Source organism: Mustela nigripes, chromosome 7, assembly GCF_022355385.1.
Source record: "Mustela nigripes isolate SB6536 chromosome 7, MUSNIG.SB6536, whole genome shotgun sequence".
NCBI classification, from domain to species: Eukaryota; Metazoa; Chordata; class Mammalia; order Carnivora; family Mustelidae; genus Mustela; species Mustela nigripes.
Genome location: NC_081563.1, coordinates 40,927,847 through 40,942,393, shown reverse-complemented (window position 1 = coordinate 40,942,393; position 14,547 = coordinate 40,927,847). Strand labels below are relative to the sequence as shown.

The 14,547-nt window shown below is 49.2% G+C and overlaps 1 protein-coding gene across 3 annotated transcripts in view; it reads right to left on the bottom strand.

Annotated features, from left to right (window-relative positions):
* Window positions 1–453: 453 nt before the first annotated feature.
* TRABD2A (TraB domain containing 2A) overlaps window positions 454–14,547 on the bottom strand; it is a 53,769-nt gene continuing 39,675 nt past the window's right edge. The window contains exons 5-7 of one of the 3 annotated variants that reach the window (XM_059405709.1): window positions 9,887–9,977; window positions 3,807–4,064; window positions 454–1,424 (exon numbers count right to left, since the gene is read on the bottom strand). In XM_059405709.1, the coding sequence (XP_059261692.1) occupies window positions 1,241–1,424; window positions 3,807–4,064; window positions 9,887–9,977 (533 nt within the window). In that variant the 3' untranslated portion in view covers window positions 454–1,240. Of the gene's footprint in view, window positions 1,425–3,806; window positions 4,065–8,836; window positions 8,955–9,886; window positions 9,978–14,547 lie in introns of those variants that run through there. The other 2 variants (XM_059405710.1, XM_059405711.1) reach the window with 2 other exon arrangements.

Below are 14,547 nucleotides of genomic sequence, written 5' to 3'. Positions count from 1 at the left end.
GATGGCATCCTGAGTCACGCCACGCCACTCTTTCAGTAGACCCCAGAATCTTCTGGGCCCTGGAAATGACTGTGAATGCACCCACAACAAAGTCTAGGAAGAGAAGGTCACAGCACCGCAAGCCCAGGCAATCAGGCTTTCCCCAAACCACGTTAGAAACAAACACATCTGTTTCCTGTTGGTCCCATCCAAGTCCTGCGCAGACCCTCCGGGTTTCTGTGAGCTTCTTGAAGGCCCCTAAGGAAACCTTGCAGTGGGGCAGGAAGGGGTGGGGGGTAGGGATAAAAGTTCCCATTTCAGACTCAACCAAGACAATTCTACTCTTACTTATTTTCTATAGATTCCCTGTAAGACACAGACATATAAATAATAAATAACAAGACAGGAAGAGGGAGTGTTTGGAAACCACTTTCTTTTTTTTTTTTTTTTAAGATTTTATTTATTTATTTGACAGAGAGAGATCACAAGTAGACAGAGAGGCAGGCAGAAAGAGAGAGAGAGAGAGAGAGAGAGAGAGAGGAAAGCAGACTCCCCGCTAAGCAGAGAGCCAGATGCGGGACTCAATCTCAGGACCCTGAGATCATGACCTGAGCCGAAGGCAGAGGCTTAACCCCCTGAGCCACCAAGGCTCCCCTGGAAACCACTTTCTTGCACAGCCCCTTTGACAAAACTCACCCATTCACCCAGTCTTCAGCATGCCGGTGAGACCCATTATACGTAATTAAAGCGCTTGCCAGAGTGCAGGAAGCACCCTAATCACAGACCTGAAATAGGAGTAAACAAAGGTCCTGTGGCCTACTGACTCCCCAGAATCCAGAACCCGCAGTGAGTAGGAAGAGCAGCAGCAGGAAGGAGAACAGGGTCAGGATCCAAAGTGGCAGGAGGCCAGGAGCAGAGCCCAGGAGTGAAGCGGTGATAGTATCCAGAGGGTGTGAGCAAGAGTTGTTTGCATAATATATACACGTTGTAGGAAAATGTCTACAGAGAAAATGTATTTAATTATTTTCATATAATACATTTATAATTATTTTCATACAACTCATTATATTACAAAACTGTACACCTACCCCAAGCACTGCTGAATAACCCAAAGTCAATTCTTGGACAGAGAAGAACCAACACGGCATTTTACTCTCTTTTCTTGGGTTGGGCCTATCAAGGCTAGACCAGAGTGTGGAGTACAGGAATGGCCATCCTTCAAGTTCATGGGATCAGGGGCTTGGCCTGGCCCCTCCAGTCATTACAGGAGGGGTGCCTCTGTTTGGAAAGCCAGCGCCAGCACCCAGAACACAGGAGTCCAGAGAGACAGGCCGGCACTGCTGGCCACCATCTGGCTGTGGTGGGAATGCCCACGGTGAAGGAGCTGCAGCTCGGCGGAGACGGACTTATCCAGAATGGGGACCTGGAGCTGTGGGACCATGACACTGGGAGAAAAAGAAAAAAACAAGAGTCTCAGAGCACAGCAGGAGCCACTGGCTACTCCAAGGCCCTGAAAGGCCCACACAGCTTCTTTTCATCTCCCTTTTTTAAAGATAGATGGGAATGGATTTAGTATATTAATGGGCTTCCTGTGTCTTTGTCCCTTAATACCACTGCTACAACAAACCGAGCTAATACAAGTGCTAAGACCAGTGCATGTCCCGCAGCAATATGGTTCTTGGGTCAGAGATTATCAACACTCTAGGTGCAAGACAGCCCAATTCAGACTTGCTTATCATTAGCCTTTGGGCGATCTCAGGCAGGGACCCTCCTCACTGACCACACAGAGAGGCACATCCAAGCCACGAGGTATCCTTCCTGGGATCTGGCTCTCTCCCCGACCCCAGCTCAGTCTGGTGTGAACACCATGCAGACAGCCCAAGTCAAGACAGTATGAGCTGAGGGGCCCATGGTCTCAGGCCCATCTGGACCTTTCAGCTCAGCTCAGGTGTAAAGTGCCCAACTCCGGGCCACTGTGAAAGGAAATGGCCCAGAATGAAAAAGTACCAAATAGGTTGACTTCTTCCTCCACCAAGGAAGGATGGTTGTAGGGCTGTCCTCTGTCAGGTACTGTGGAACACGTATACAACAGGATTTGTCCCTGTTCTCCAGGTCCCGTTTGGCACCCAGCTTCCCTCCATTTAAAAATGCCAATTAGGGCACCTGGGTGGCTCAGAGAGTTAAGCGACTGCCTTCAGCTCAGATCATGATCTTGGGGTCCTGGGATTGAGACCCACATCTGGCTCCCTGCTCACCAGGGAGCCTGCTTCTCCCTCTCCCTCTCCCTCTCCCTCTGCCTGCTTATACTCTCTCTCTTTCTCTGTCAAATAAATAAATAAAATCTTTAAAAAGTGAAAAAATAAAAATGCGAATCCCAGGGCTGCCTGGGTGGCTCAGTCAGTTGAGTATCTGACTATTGATTTTGGCTTAAATCATGCTGTCACAGTCACGGGATCAAACCCTCGGTCAGGTTTCCCACTCAGAGTGAGGTCTGTTTCAGATTCTCCCTCTCCCACTCACTCACTCTCTCTCTCTCTCTCTCAAATAGGTAAATAAAATCTTTTTAAAATTTAAAAAACAAAAACAAAGAAGCTGCCAATTCCACAACACATTGGATGCCTGCTTCCCGCCTTCAGTGGCTCCTCATTCCTGCAGGCAGGAGACTCTCACGTCACTCCACCCCACTTCCTGTCTGGACCCACCCCACCCCACCCCACTGCTCTTGACTTCCCAGGCTCCAGCCATAATGACTTCATCTTGGTTTCTTCAACACGCTCACTCTCTCCAGGCCTTCAAGTTGTTCCCTTTGCTTGGAACTTCTTCCCCTCCTTGCTCAATTGCTACTCAGTCAACATTATTAAGCACCTATGCAAGCATCAGATCCCTGAATCTCCCGATCCAGACTCAAAAGTTCTGTTCGTTGGACTTCACTTTGTCAGGCTTCTACTCAGTATCAGCTGAAAGGTCCATCACTCCATGAGGCCTTTCCTGGTGCCCAGCCCTATATACACACACAATCCTCCAACACACACAAAAGCACATTCCCACAGTACCCTATACTTCCTTTGCAGAGACGATCGACTCAAGATCTGGCTTTCTCCCCAGAATGTGAACTCCATGGAGGCAGACGGCTAATGCCTGGTTTACTCCAAAGCCACAGCCCTGAACACAAAAGCAGGCACATAGAAGGAACTCAATACACTCAGGCTGAACTGGATCCTGGATCCCAGGCCTCTCTGATATAGTTCTTCCAGAAGCCTTATGCCCTGCAGACCAGGCTGAGTCATCACCTTTGATTCCTCTGCCCACCTCTGATCTACCCCCTAAGCATCTCTGAGAGTACATTCTGTGGTCACCCTACTCCCTGTCAAACGTGGGGGCTGAACAGGCCCATTCTTACAAGGATGCTTCCAACTCTGCAAAACTATGAAATCCCTGATCTGCAGTGCAGAAAGGACTGGCAAACCAATAAGCTCATGCATACCTACACCAGCTCCCCCACCCCACCACTATCCTTTAACAAAGATAAACATGTTGCCCTTATTCCGGCTTGAAGCAACTACCTTTAATCTGGCTTCACCTGTATCACAGTGACCGGAACACCAGTGCCTAAGACTGTGAGGAACAGGAAAGGCTGGTCCACCAGTAGGGCACTTAACCCCACCAGAGCCTTGAAGCCCCTCACTCTCAAGCAGTGTAGTGAGCATTCCTGGGCTGCTCCCCACTCACACTCCCAGGGGGCAGATGGATGACAGGAATGGGCTCCCTGCCAGGCCCTACCCAGGCCGGCCCAGCCCGGCCCAGCCCGGCCCAAACCACCATCTCACCGCTCCTCCAGTCGAACCCACAGATCACTGAACTGCCTAAGCCGCTGCCTTCGCTGTGGGCGTGGCCGCCTCCGCTTCTTCCGATACTTCGGCTCCGCCCCGCCACCCAGGTCGGCCCTTCCGGGCGGGGACACGTGAGGCAGAAACCGCGAGTGGGCCACCAACGCAGCTTCCGGAGCTCGGACGTCCCCAGCGGCCACTTCCGGAGCGAAGACCGACGAGAAGGGGGGCCCCGAGGACGGAGTTTGGCGCTTCTCTCTGTGAAGAGGGGCGGAGGGAAGATGGATCTGAAGGACAGTCGCACAGCATGGCGTCCTCCCCACCCTCAGGGCCTCAAAAGGGAGAGAGAATGTGAAAGTTCAAGCTGCCTAGGGAGGGTTCTCGAAGCCACCTCCAGAACTGATCCCTTTGACGCCTTAATTTCTCCCACCCATAGTGTCACCATAGTCGTTCCAAATCCCCCAGCTGGGGAGGAAACAGAAGATCTCTTTTAAATTGTGTATAATTACTCCCCTTCCCTAACAAGGGGTCCCAGTGTCTAGAAAGTCACTGAAGATTACAGCATTGAAAGCAACATGAAGAATGTTTAAAGGCCATTTACCTAGGACAGTTGAAGTGGCCCTTAATCATGTTAATCCCTCCTTTACCCTCCTAAGGGCTTCACTCAGAATGAGTCTGTAGCAGCCCCATCCCCACCTGAATGACTGCTACTGTTCACAGCGCTGGCCTCTGACCACCTTACCCCAGGCCTCACCATAAGCCATCCTTCCCAAAGGGAACATGTGGTTCACAATTGATGAGAAACTCAGACTTGCTTCTAGTCTTCCCCTAAAGGTGACTATAGTCCCCCCCACCCACCCCAAGAATCTCTTCTGGTGGGGAAATAAGCTGTTAGAAGGACCAATTTTCTTCCTGCAACAGGACTTTTGTCAAGGGTTTAGTTGGGGTTGAGAAGGGTCAGTAAGAGATGAATCCCAGCTACTAGAGGCCAATCCCATTGTCTCCTGATGGAGGCACTGAGGGCCCTGAGGCTCCCATGCACCTGAGAAAAGGGAGCCGTGGATGTGCCAAGTGCATCCTCCAACAATGTGCCTGTAGCAGACCAGCATATGAAGAACTCGGTCGTTCTGCCCTGATTCAGCCTTGATGAACTAACCATTAGCCAGAAGCAGGGCTCAATTCTGACCCACAACCCAACAGAACTGAGATGTCAACTAATATTCATGGCCCTGTGCAAGGATGGAGGAGGTATAAGAGACAAAAAAATGAAAAAGGGAAAGACTCAGGGTGGGCAAAAAAGGTAAAAGAGGGGAATTCCTCAAATGGCAAAGAAGAAAGGCCCCTATTCTGAACTTGAGCCTGGGAATCCCAGCAACATATAGTGACAGCTACAAGACCCCTGGAGGACAGGACCTGCCAGATTCATCACTATCTCTGGAGCCCAGCACAATGCCTGACTTGTAAGTGTGACACCACTTAGATGAACCTCTTCATTATGCCAAGAAACTGGAGCCTAGAGAGGAAAACTGTCCTGCCTCTCTCTCTCCAAGATTCTGGTGGCCTCCTAGAGGATTTAGGAGCAGATGGGCAGGCAGACCCCATGCCAAGGCCCTTTACCCCAGCAGAGATTATGTCTATGTCATCCTTGACCTCCATATAACCCAAACAGGCTCTGGTACACAGTAGGCACTCCAAACGAGGTCTGTTGCTTTTACTTAGCAAAGAACATGAACTCAAATTCATGAAGGCTCAGCTCTTAGGGCTTCAAGCAGTGGATCCTCACAGTGGGACAAATCACAGCTTCTGTTCTGTTCAAATCACATCACAACAGACACAAGAAGACCTCAGTCCAGTTACCGCAGGTAGCCAAGGCCAGGGCTTGAGAACCAAGTTAATTGCCCCTGCACGTGGTTGGGGGGAGGAGGGTAGATTAATCCAAAAGAAATTGGTTTTACTTCTCCTGATTTTTATCTTTCTCATATTTCACAGCTGAGATGTCCTGGGGGATCATAACATCCACTTTACAATTTAAGGAAACTAAGGACCAGGAAAATAAACTTCCTTACCCTAGGTCCCAATAAAGATTCAGTGCCATTTTCAAATAACATTCATCATTAAGATTTTTTTTTTTCGGTTTATAAAGCTAATCTATTTCATTATAGAAAATATGGAGAGTATAGCATGGTGTCGCTATAATCTCCTGGGAGAGACCCTACAGACAAATGCTCACAAGGTTTCTGGCTGCTGCTCTGCCAGGAACAGAAAATCCCAGGGGCTGAACACAGCCCAATCCATCCCAGAACTTCTGGGCTAGCTTAAGTATCCCAGCAGAGCTTGAGGTTATAGGTTACCATGTTTTGGTCCATCTGAATTCCCAAAGTTTAGCAAAACCTCTAGTTATGTATGAAGCCTAGGCCCATGGTCATTCTGGCCACAGTAGAGGACTCTTGGGCTGAGAAACTGTTTGTCCCCTGCCTGAATTTCATATAATCTACTCACTCCATGGAAGTCTCCAAGAAAGAAACACTGGATGGCAGTGGCCCCTCTCCTGGGCACACACACACAGGAGGACATGTGGTATCCAGGAAAGAGCCCAGGCTTGGAAACCAGGGCAAGGTAATTAGCCTTTCTGTGCCTTTGCTGTTTCTGTGAAGTTGAGCTATCTCGCCTGGCTGCTGTGAGGATTGAAACGACTCAGTCACTTCACAAAGGGCTGAGCTCAGGGTCCGCATTCCATGGAAACTGGAAACTGGAAAAGGTGAGTAAACAGATCCTCCCCTCTCCGACTCCAGAGAGGAATGCAGAAGGCTCCAGAAGGGAATACAGCCCCACTAACATCATGTCAACCCAATGAGACATGTCAGACTTCTCATCTACAGAACTGTAAAATAATCTTGCTTGAAGTTTATAGTAGTTTGTTGTGGTAGCAAAAACAAAAACAAAAACAAACAAAAACCCTCCAGCATCCATTATCCTGGAAGAGGTGTGGGTGTGGGGGACTGGCTAAATCCTTGGGATCAGCTCAGTAGGAGCCTTGCCAGCGGCATTTCCTGTGTGTTCCAGCTGTGTGTTCCAGGTGACAGTGGAGGGGAGTGGCTGCCAGTTGCCCTCCCCTTATTCCAAAATACAGCCCTTCTCTGTCCATCTTGTACTGGTCTACCCCAAACCCCAAGGGGCTGGCAGGGCTGGAGTAAGCTAGGTCACCAGTTGGAAGGCCTCCTGCCCCCTCATTCACACAGCCTGTCCCAGATCCAAGTTCCATATGATCAGAATCATCCCTCAAGGGTTATCAGATCGCTGCTAAGGAGAGTAGGAAGGAAGTGGGTGTGTTCACAGCCACTGCACTGGCCCTCACCAATACCTTCACTGTGGATACTTCCCCCCACCCTCCCCCCAGCTCTAGGCCTTTTTCCCCCCACCCCCTCCTCTTCCTGAACAGAAGCTCCTTTCCAGACTTCCTGCTCCCTTGTGGCCTCCCCTGGGAGCACTGCTCACCACTGAGAAGTCATAGACATTTACCCAAATGGAGCACATAGGGTGTGCCAGACGCCAGGACAGCTACCACAGATGCACACACCAAACCCCTTGGGAATTCCTGCGTGGGGGTGGGCCCTGGCTGGAGCAGAGAAGAAGATAGGGCATTTGTACTGGACCTCACAAATACTGACAGAATTAGGGGCGGGGATGACGACTGACCCTCTGGCAGAGGAAGCTGCTTGAGCAAAGACAAAAGATCTGGGAAGTAAAACATAGAAGAAGAAAGGGCAGAAAGAGAAGGGACATGCAGGTGGGGCACTCTGAGCCGGCACTATGGCACTGATGACCTGTGTGATCTTTCTGTTTGTCCGTCAGGAAAGGAGAAGAAACACCTGCCTCACAGGCTGGCTTTGAGGATTAACTGAGAGTCCGTGTAAACTTGGCTGACACCTGACAATCTATCAGTAAATGTTCTTTCCTCCCCTGGAAATGTGAGCGGCCGGGCTGCATGTCAGCATGGTTCTCAGCCCTCACTGTGCATCAGAATCACGGAGAGATTTTCAAAATTGTGATTCCTGACCTTACTTCCTCCCAGAGGCAGGTTTCAGGGTTAGAAAGAGAAGTAGGAAGTGCACATACGTACATACACATGCACACACGTACATGCACACCCATGTACATATACACATACATACACAGGCACGGCAGGGTCCTCTTCAGCACCCACAAGCACTGGGTGCCAAACACCAGCCGAGTCAGCCCCGCAGCAGGGCGGGGAGCTGAGAAGGGACCAGGAGGCCCAGCCCACCCTGCTATCCAGGAGCACAGAGCCCGTAGGTGAGGAAAGACCCAGTCCCCCCAAACCAAGCAGGAACCACTAAGGGCTGGGTTCTCCGTCCAGGGCTGACGGAGGAGATGAGGGAGAGAAAGAGCCACACTCGGGCCATCAGCAGAGCTGGCTGAAGGAGGGGCAGGGTCTTCCCTGTCAGGGAGAGGTGCACAGGCAGCAGCCTGGACAGGAGGTTTTCCCATGCAAGAAGCCTACCTGTGCTGGAAAAACGGTAGGGACTGGGAGCTGAGACATCAGCGCACAGAAATCGGACTTTGGAAAAGAACAGGGAGAAACCACTGAAGGTTTCTGAGGAAGGGACACTTGCAAGGTTAGTCCCACAGAAAGGAAAGAATGGATCAGAGTGTGAGGGCCAGGGGAAAGGAGAGGAGGGAACCGGAGAAAGGAGGCCCGAGGTGTGATAAAGGTGAGAAATGAGGAGTCTCGGGTGAGGGCTTTTTCAGAGTAAGGGTGCCAGTGCAGAACAGTTACTACTGATGCACTGCGTGTAGGTATCAAGTAGCGGGGGGAGATGGGCCCAGGCTGTACTGAGGGAGACTGTTAGAATTCTGGCCCACCTCCCCGCCCCCCACCCCTGGGGGGTCACTGGACTTTGAGGAAGGACCCTCTGGAGTAAGGGGCTAGCAAGAGGCCCTGGCTTGAAACAACATGAGTTAAGGGAGATTCTGAAGAGAGAGAGGGTCCCTGGGGAAGAGCAGCCATAAGCAGGCACCACCTCCTACCCCCTCTCTACCCCCTCAGCAGAGGACCACCCCCCCACCTCCGCATTCACCTCAGCACCGCTGAGATCTCTGCCAGGAGGGGGCGCTGGTGACCACGATCTGGAAGAAGTGGAGGGAGGAATGGCATGTGCTCTGGGCCGAATTCCTATGTTGAAGCCTTGACGGCCAGTTCCTCAGAATGTGACTGTATTCATAGGCAGGGCCTTTAAAGAGGTGATTAAGCTAAAATGAAGCTGTTAGGGTGGGCTGGGATCGTCTGACTGGTGTCCTTGTAAGAAGGGGAAACTAAACAGACAGAGACGCTGGGATTATGTGTGCACAGAAGGCGCCATCTGCCAGCCAGAGAGACATCAGGGGAAACCGAACCTACCAACACCTGGATTTTGGACTTCTGGCCTCCAAAACTGGAAGTAAATATATTTTTGTTATTCAAGTGCCCAGTCTGTGGCATTCTGGGATGGCAGCCCAAGCTGACTAGTATGAAAAGGGAAGGAAGTATCCACACGGCCATCAAAATTAGAAATAAACTGACCTGGGGGCGGGGGGAGCTTAGGGAAAGAGGTTTGGCTCCTGCCCCCAAGATGGGTCTCACAGGGGCATCCTGCGCCTTTAGCCCCTCTGACCTGACAATATGACTGATTCCACCATCTGCCTCCCTGAAACCTCCCAAATGCCCACTGGAAGGGCACTGAGCATTAAGCCAAACCACCCGTCCTGGGGCCCCCAGGACCGTGGAACAGTCTCTCCTTCTAATTCTCTGCTTCAAGACTGTGAGGAAAAGTCTACAGTCTTTTGTTGCCCAAAGTGCCTGCAGCCAACCCACGTCTGACAGAGCCGCAGCCACACCAGGATGCCAGCTGAGCTGGGTGCCAAGTGTCCATTTAGCCACCAGATGGGAAAGGTGATAAGAGCATTGCTGGGGGCCTCTGGAGCCCCTCAGGGGACAGCCCACCTCGGTGCCCAGGCAGCCCTGTGGGGGTCTTGGTCCCCCTACTTGCTCCCCAACCAGGATAGAAGCACAGGAAGGTTACTTGTTGATGGGTCGTCCAGCGGGGGCATGTTCTACCTCATAGCCTTCGCGCCGCAAGACATCAAGTACTGTGTTGTTGCCCATGAAATGACCTGTGGGAAGAAAAATGATCAGAAACACGGCAGTTCCCATGATTACTAAACATACCCCCAAACATATACCCCAGATCAAAGAAATAACCTGAGCAACCCACCATCCCTTCTGTCCAGCCCAGGAGAGTTCCAGAGTGTCTAGACAGGGAGCAGTAACCATTATTTCAGAGATGAGGACACAGAGAAAAGTGCAGTGAGCTGCCCAGAGTCACACAGTAAGAGGACAGCCGAGACCCCAAATCCCAACCTTCTACCTCTGAAGGCACTGTTAACAGTCCTGACAGTTCTCCTTATTTATACAAGCCAACCACCTCTAAGACCCAAGCCCCCTTCTGTCCGACACATAAAGATAAATGTACAGTTAAAACCTCTGTTTAGCAGAAGCCGCCATAGCTGGAAACCTCAGCTTGAATTTTATTTCAGTTTTTCCCTTTTTTTTTTTTTTAAGATTTTATTTATTTGACAGACAGCGATCACAAGTAGAGAGGCAGGCAGAGAGGGTGGGGGAAGCAGGCTCCCCACCGAGCAGAGAGCCTGACACGGGGCTTGATCCCAGAACCCTGAGATCATGACCTGAGCTGAGGCAGAGGCTTTAACCCACTGAGCCACCCAGGCTCCCCTCACTTTTTCCCTTTTGATAAAAAACAACAAAGATCAGACAGATAAGCTTGTGGTGACATCTTCAAATAAACATTTTAAAGGCCAAAAGTAAATCTTGAGATTAACCTTCTTTCCTTTCAGGTTTTTTTGTTTTTGTTTTTGTTTTAGGTGGCTCCATCCATGGAGCCCAGCACAGAGCTCGAACTCATGACCCTGAGATCAAGACCTGAGCTGAGATTAAGAATCAGTTGCTTAACAGACTGTGCCACCCAGGTGCCCCTCCTTTGGTTTTGATGCTCAGAACTGACATGACCCTGTCTGTGACAGTGTATGGCACTTTAATGTCCTAAATGGCCCATTAAATTGCAGCAGTCTATCACGTGATGGCATAGAACTTTAGAGGGATTGTTATTATCTCCACTTTAAATTAGAAAACAGGTAAAACAGGTTCCGGACCTGTTTAAGGTCTAAGCAGCGGCAGAGTCTATGCAATTTTGACACCTCAGTATTTGATAACCAGAGACTGGGACAGCAAATTAAGGTCCATCCATGCTGCAGAAGAGACGACAAGTGGTCTGTAGGTCTCTCCCGTGTCCTGGTCCCACAGAAGGAACCTGGATCAGCCTCTGTGACCCTAGGAAGGCCAAGGGCAGGGACTATGGCAGAAGATATTGGGCCCTACTCCATTCTTGGGTTCAATTGTAGGGTCTATGACTCCAATATTGATGAGAGGCAACTGGCTCAGATGAAAGGGGCATTGGCAAGGCCCAGATTAACCCCGGTGCAGAAGTGCACACATTATGCCTGGGCACCTGGCTGGCTCAGTCAGTAGAGCGTCCAACTCTTAGTTTCGGTTTAGGTCATGATCTCAGGGGAATCTGCTTGTCCCTCTCCCTCCCCCCCAATTCTCTCCCACCTTACCTGCCCCCCCACACACATGCGCTTATATATACATGCATACATACATACAAGATTATGCCTGGGCTGGGTGGAAGGGGGTGTGGCTAATAAGCTTGCCAAGTGCTGCCCTGACCTCACTCCCCCAGCCATTGCCAAGCCCACACAGCAGGGGTGATCACAAAAATAAACAGTCACTGAACATTACAAGGTAAAATGATTTACACATCACTGGACACCGTCCCCCCATGCCAACAATCCTATAAGGTGGGCGTAGTAGTATCCCCATTTTACAGGTGAGAAGAGGCACTGAGAGATGAAGCAGATAGCATCTCAAACCCCAGGGGTCTGGCTCCAGAGTCCACGCTCTCCACCAATCAGGAAGGCAAACAATATTTGTCAAGTCAATGAACTGCCCCCATTACAATGCTTTCTCATCACAGAACCGAGCTATTCTGTTTGACTTAATTTTCCTCCTACTCTAAAGGCACACTCCATTTCTCATCTCTAAATTTTATCTCCAGGCCCCTGTAGCAAAAGCTGTTGTTTGCTTTTAAATGCTGGAGCTTTTAGTTTTTGGTTATCCTCACTTTGCAATTAAAAGTTTGCTAACCGCAGATTTTTTAAATTTTAAAGCACTAGTACTACATGTCAGGAGCAATTTCTGGGGTTCCTTCAGCCAACACAGCCTTCGGAAGGCACGGAGAAATGGATTCAAGTGGTGGAGAAAAAAGCTCCAGGGAAGAGAACCTGGCACTAGCAGCTGCCCAGGGCACTCCCGATCCCCAAATGCCCAGCGGCTGCGAGGCCTCTCCCCAGAGCTGCAGCAGTACGACGAGCTGTGCCCAGAGAATGAGGCTAGCCCAGGTGCTGCAGTCTCACCTGAGCCCTCTGTCCAGCACAGTCCCCAACTAGAGGGCCTGCCCCACGATCTGCTCAGATCAACCTGCCCACCAATCTGCCCACCAACCTGGTGTGCTGCCCAGCCTCACACCACAGGGCAAGTCACTGTCATCTCAAAACATCCACCTTTCCCCCAGCACCCAGTGCCCTACTCTACCACTGAACATCAGGAAAGCTCGGGAGACATCAGCTGAGTCTGGCAGGAGTGGAAAGCAAAAGACCATGCTCAGGGGTTGCCACCTTCCCTCCTGGAAGACCCAGCACTGGAACAGCCAGCCACTGGAACAAAGCTACCAGTTCTGCATCCCAAGAGAGAGCCACCATCACACCACCAGACACCATGAGGGCTTCTGGGACCTAACTCCTATAGGATGCCACAGGACCAGAGCCAACAGCTTTAGAGACGGGCCAGTTGTGGGCACAGTACGACCTGGCAGAGTGCACAATCCAAATACAGAATGATTCAGGGAAGAGGAAAATCGCTCACCCAGCTCACAGGAACCAGCTACCAAAGGCAAAATTGTTCATTTTTCAATGAACAAAATATAGGAGCCCAGCCTCTCATTTTCTCCACAACAGCTTTATTTGAGTATAATTCACATAATATAAAACTTGTCTTCTTTTTATTTATTTTAGTAATCTCTATACCCAACGAGGGGCTCGAACACATGACCTGGAAATCGAGTCGTACGCTCTCCCGACTAAGCCAGCCAGGTGCCCCTAAAATACATTCTTTTAAAGTGTGCAATTCAGAGATTTTTGAAATATTCATAAAGTTGTGCAAACATCACCACTATCTAATTTTAAAACATTTTCATCAGCTGAGATTTTGATAACAATTACACTGAATGTATAGATCAATTTGGGGGAATACTGTCATTTTAGCAGTATTTATCAAGTCTTCCAATTCATGACCATAAGATGTCTTTCCATTTACTTAGGTCTTCTTTAATTCCTTTCTATTACATTTTTAGTTTTCATTATACACCATGCATGTCACTTGTTAAATTTAGTAGTAAGCATTTTTTTATGCTTTTAAATGGAACTGGCTTCAGAAAAACCATAAGAGACCCTTAGTCATAGGAAATAAACTGAGGGTTGCTGGAAAGGAGATGGGTGGAGGGAAGGAGTAACTGGGTGATGGACATTAAGGAGGGCACATGATGTTAACGAGCACTGGGTGTTATATAAGACTGATGATCGCTGAACTCTACCTCTGAAACTAACAACACACTGTATGTGTGCTTTAAATTAGTTGGATTTAAATTTAATATAAATAAATAAATAGATGGCCCCGGTTTCTTAGCCGCATTTTCAAAATTTCATTGCTAGAATATAGAAACATGACTGCTTTTTGTATATTAATCTTGTATCCTGCCTCCTTACACCCTTGGTTATTAGTGCTCACGTTTTTTTGATGGATTACCTAGCATTTTCTATACACAAGACCATTGCACCTGAGAAAAAATACAGTTTCACTTCTTCCTTTCCAATTTAAATGTTTTTTATTCCTTTTCTGTGTCTAATTTTACATTGTTGAAGAGACACACAGTGAGAACAGCCATCCTTGTCTTACTCCTGACCTTAGGGGGAAACTGTTCTGGGCTTTCACCATTAAACATTAATGTGGGATTTTTCATACTGACCTTTCACAGGCTGATTAAGTAAATTCCCTTCTAGCCCAATTCTGAGGAGTGTGTTTATCATGAAAGAATACTGCATTTTATCAACAGCTTTTTCTACAACTATTGAGAGCATCACTTGATGCTTAGCCTTTAGTCTACTTATATGGGGTTAGCATGTTGACTAATTTTCATATGTTGTGAAAATGGCCCCCGGAAATCTGCACCCTAATCCCTGGAACCTGTGAATGTTATGTTACGTTGGGGGGAAGAAAAAAAAAAAAAGATTTCGCTGCTGTAATGAAGCAGGATCTTGAGGTCAAGTGATAATAATTATACCGGACCCCTCCAGCCACTCTGGAAGAGCTTCTCTCCAACCCCCCCTCCCCCATTTTACTCCTAAGAAAAACTGAGGGAGGTGACTTGCCCAAGTCTATGAAGCTAGTGGAAGAAATGAAGGGAGAAAGCGGAGGCCAGCAAATGGTCTCTCTGCACCCTACCAGGCTCTGGCACTTCCATCTTTAATTCTGGAGGGGGCAAAGATAGAA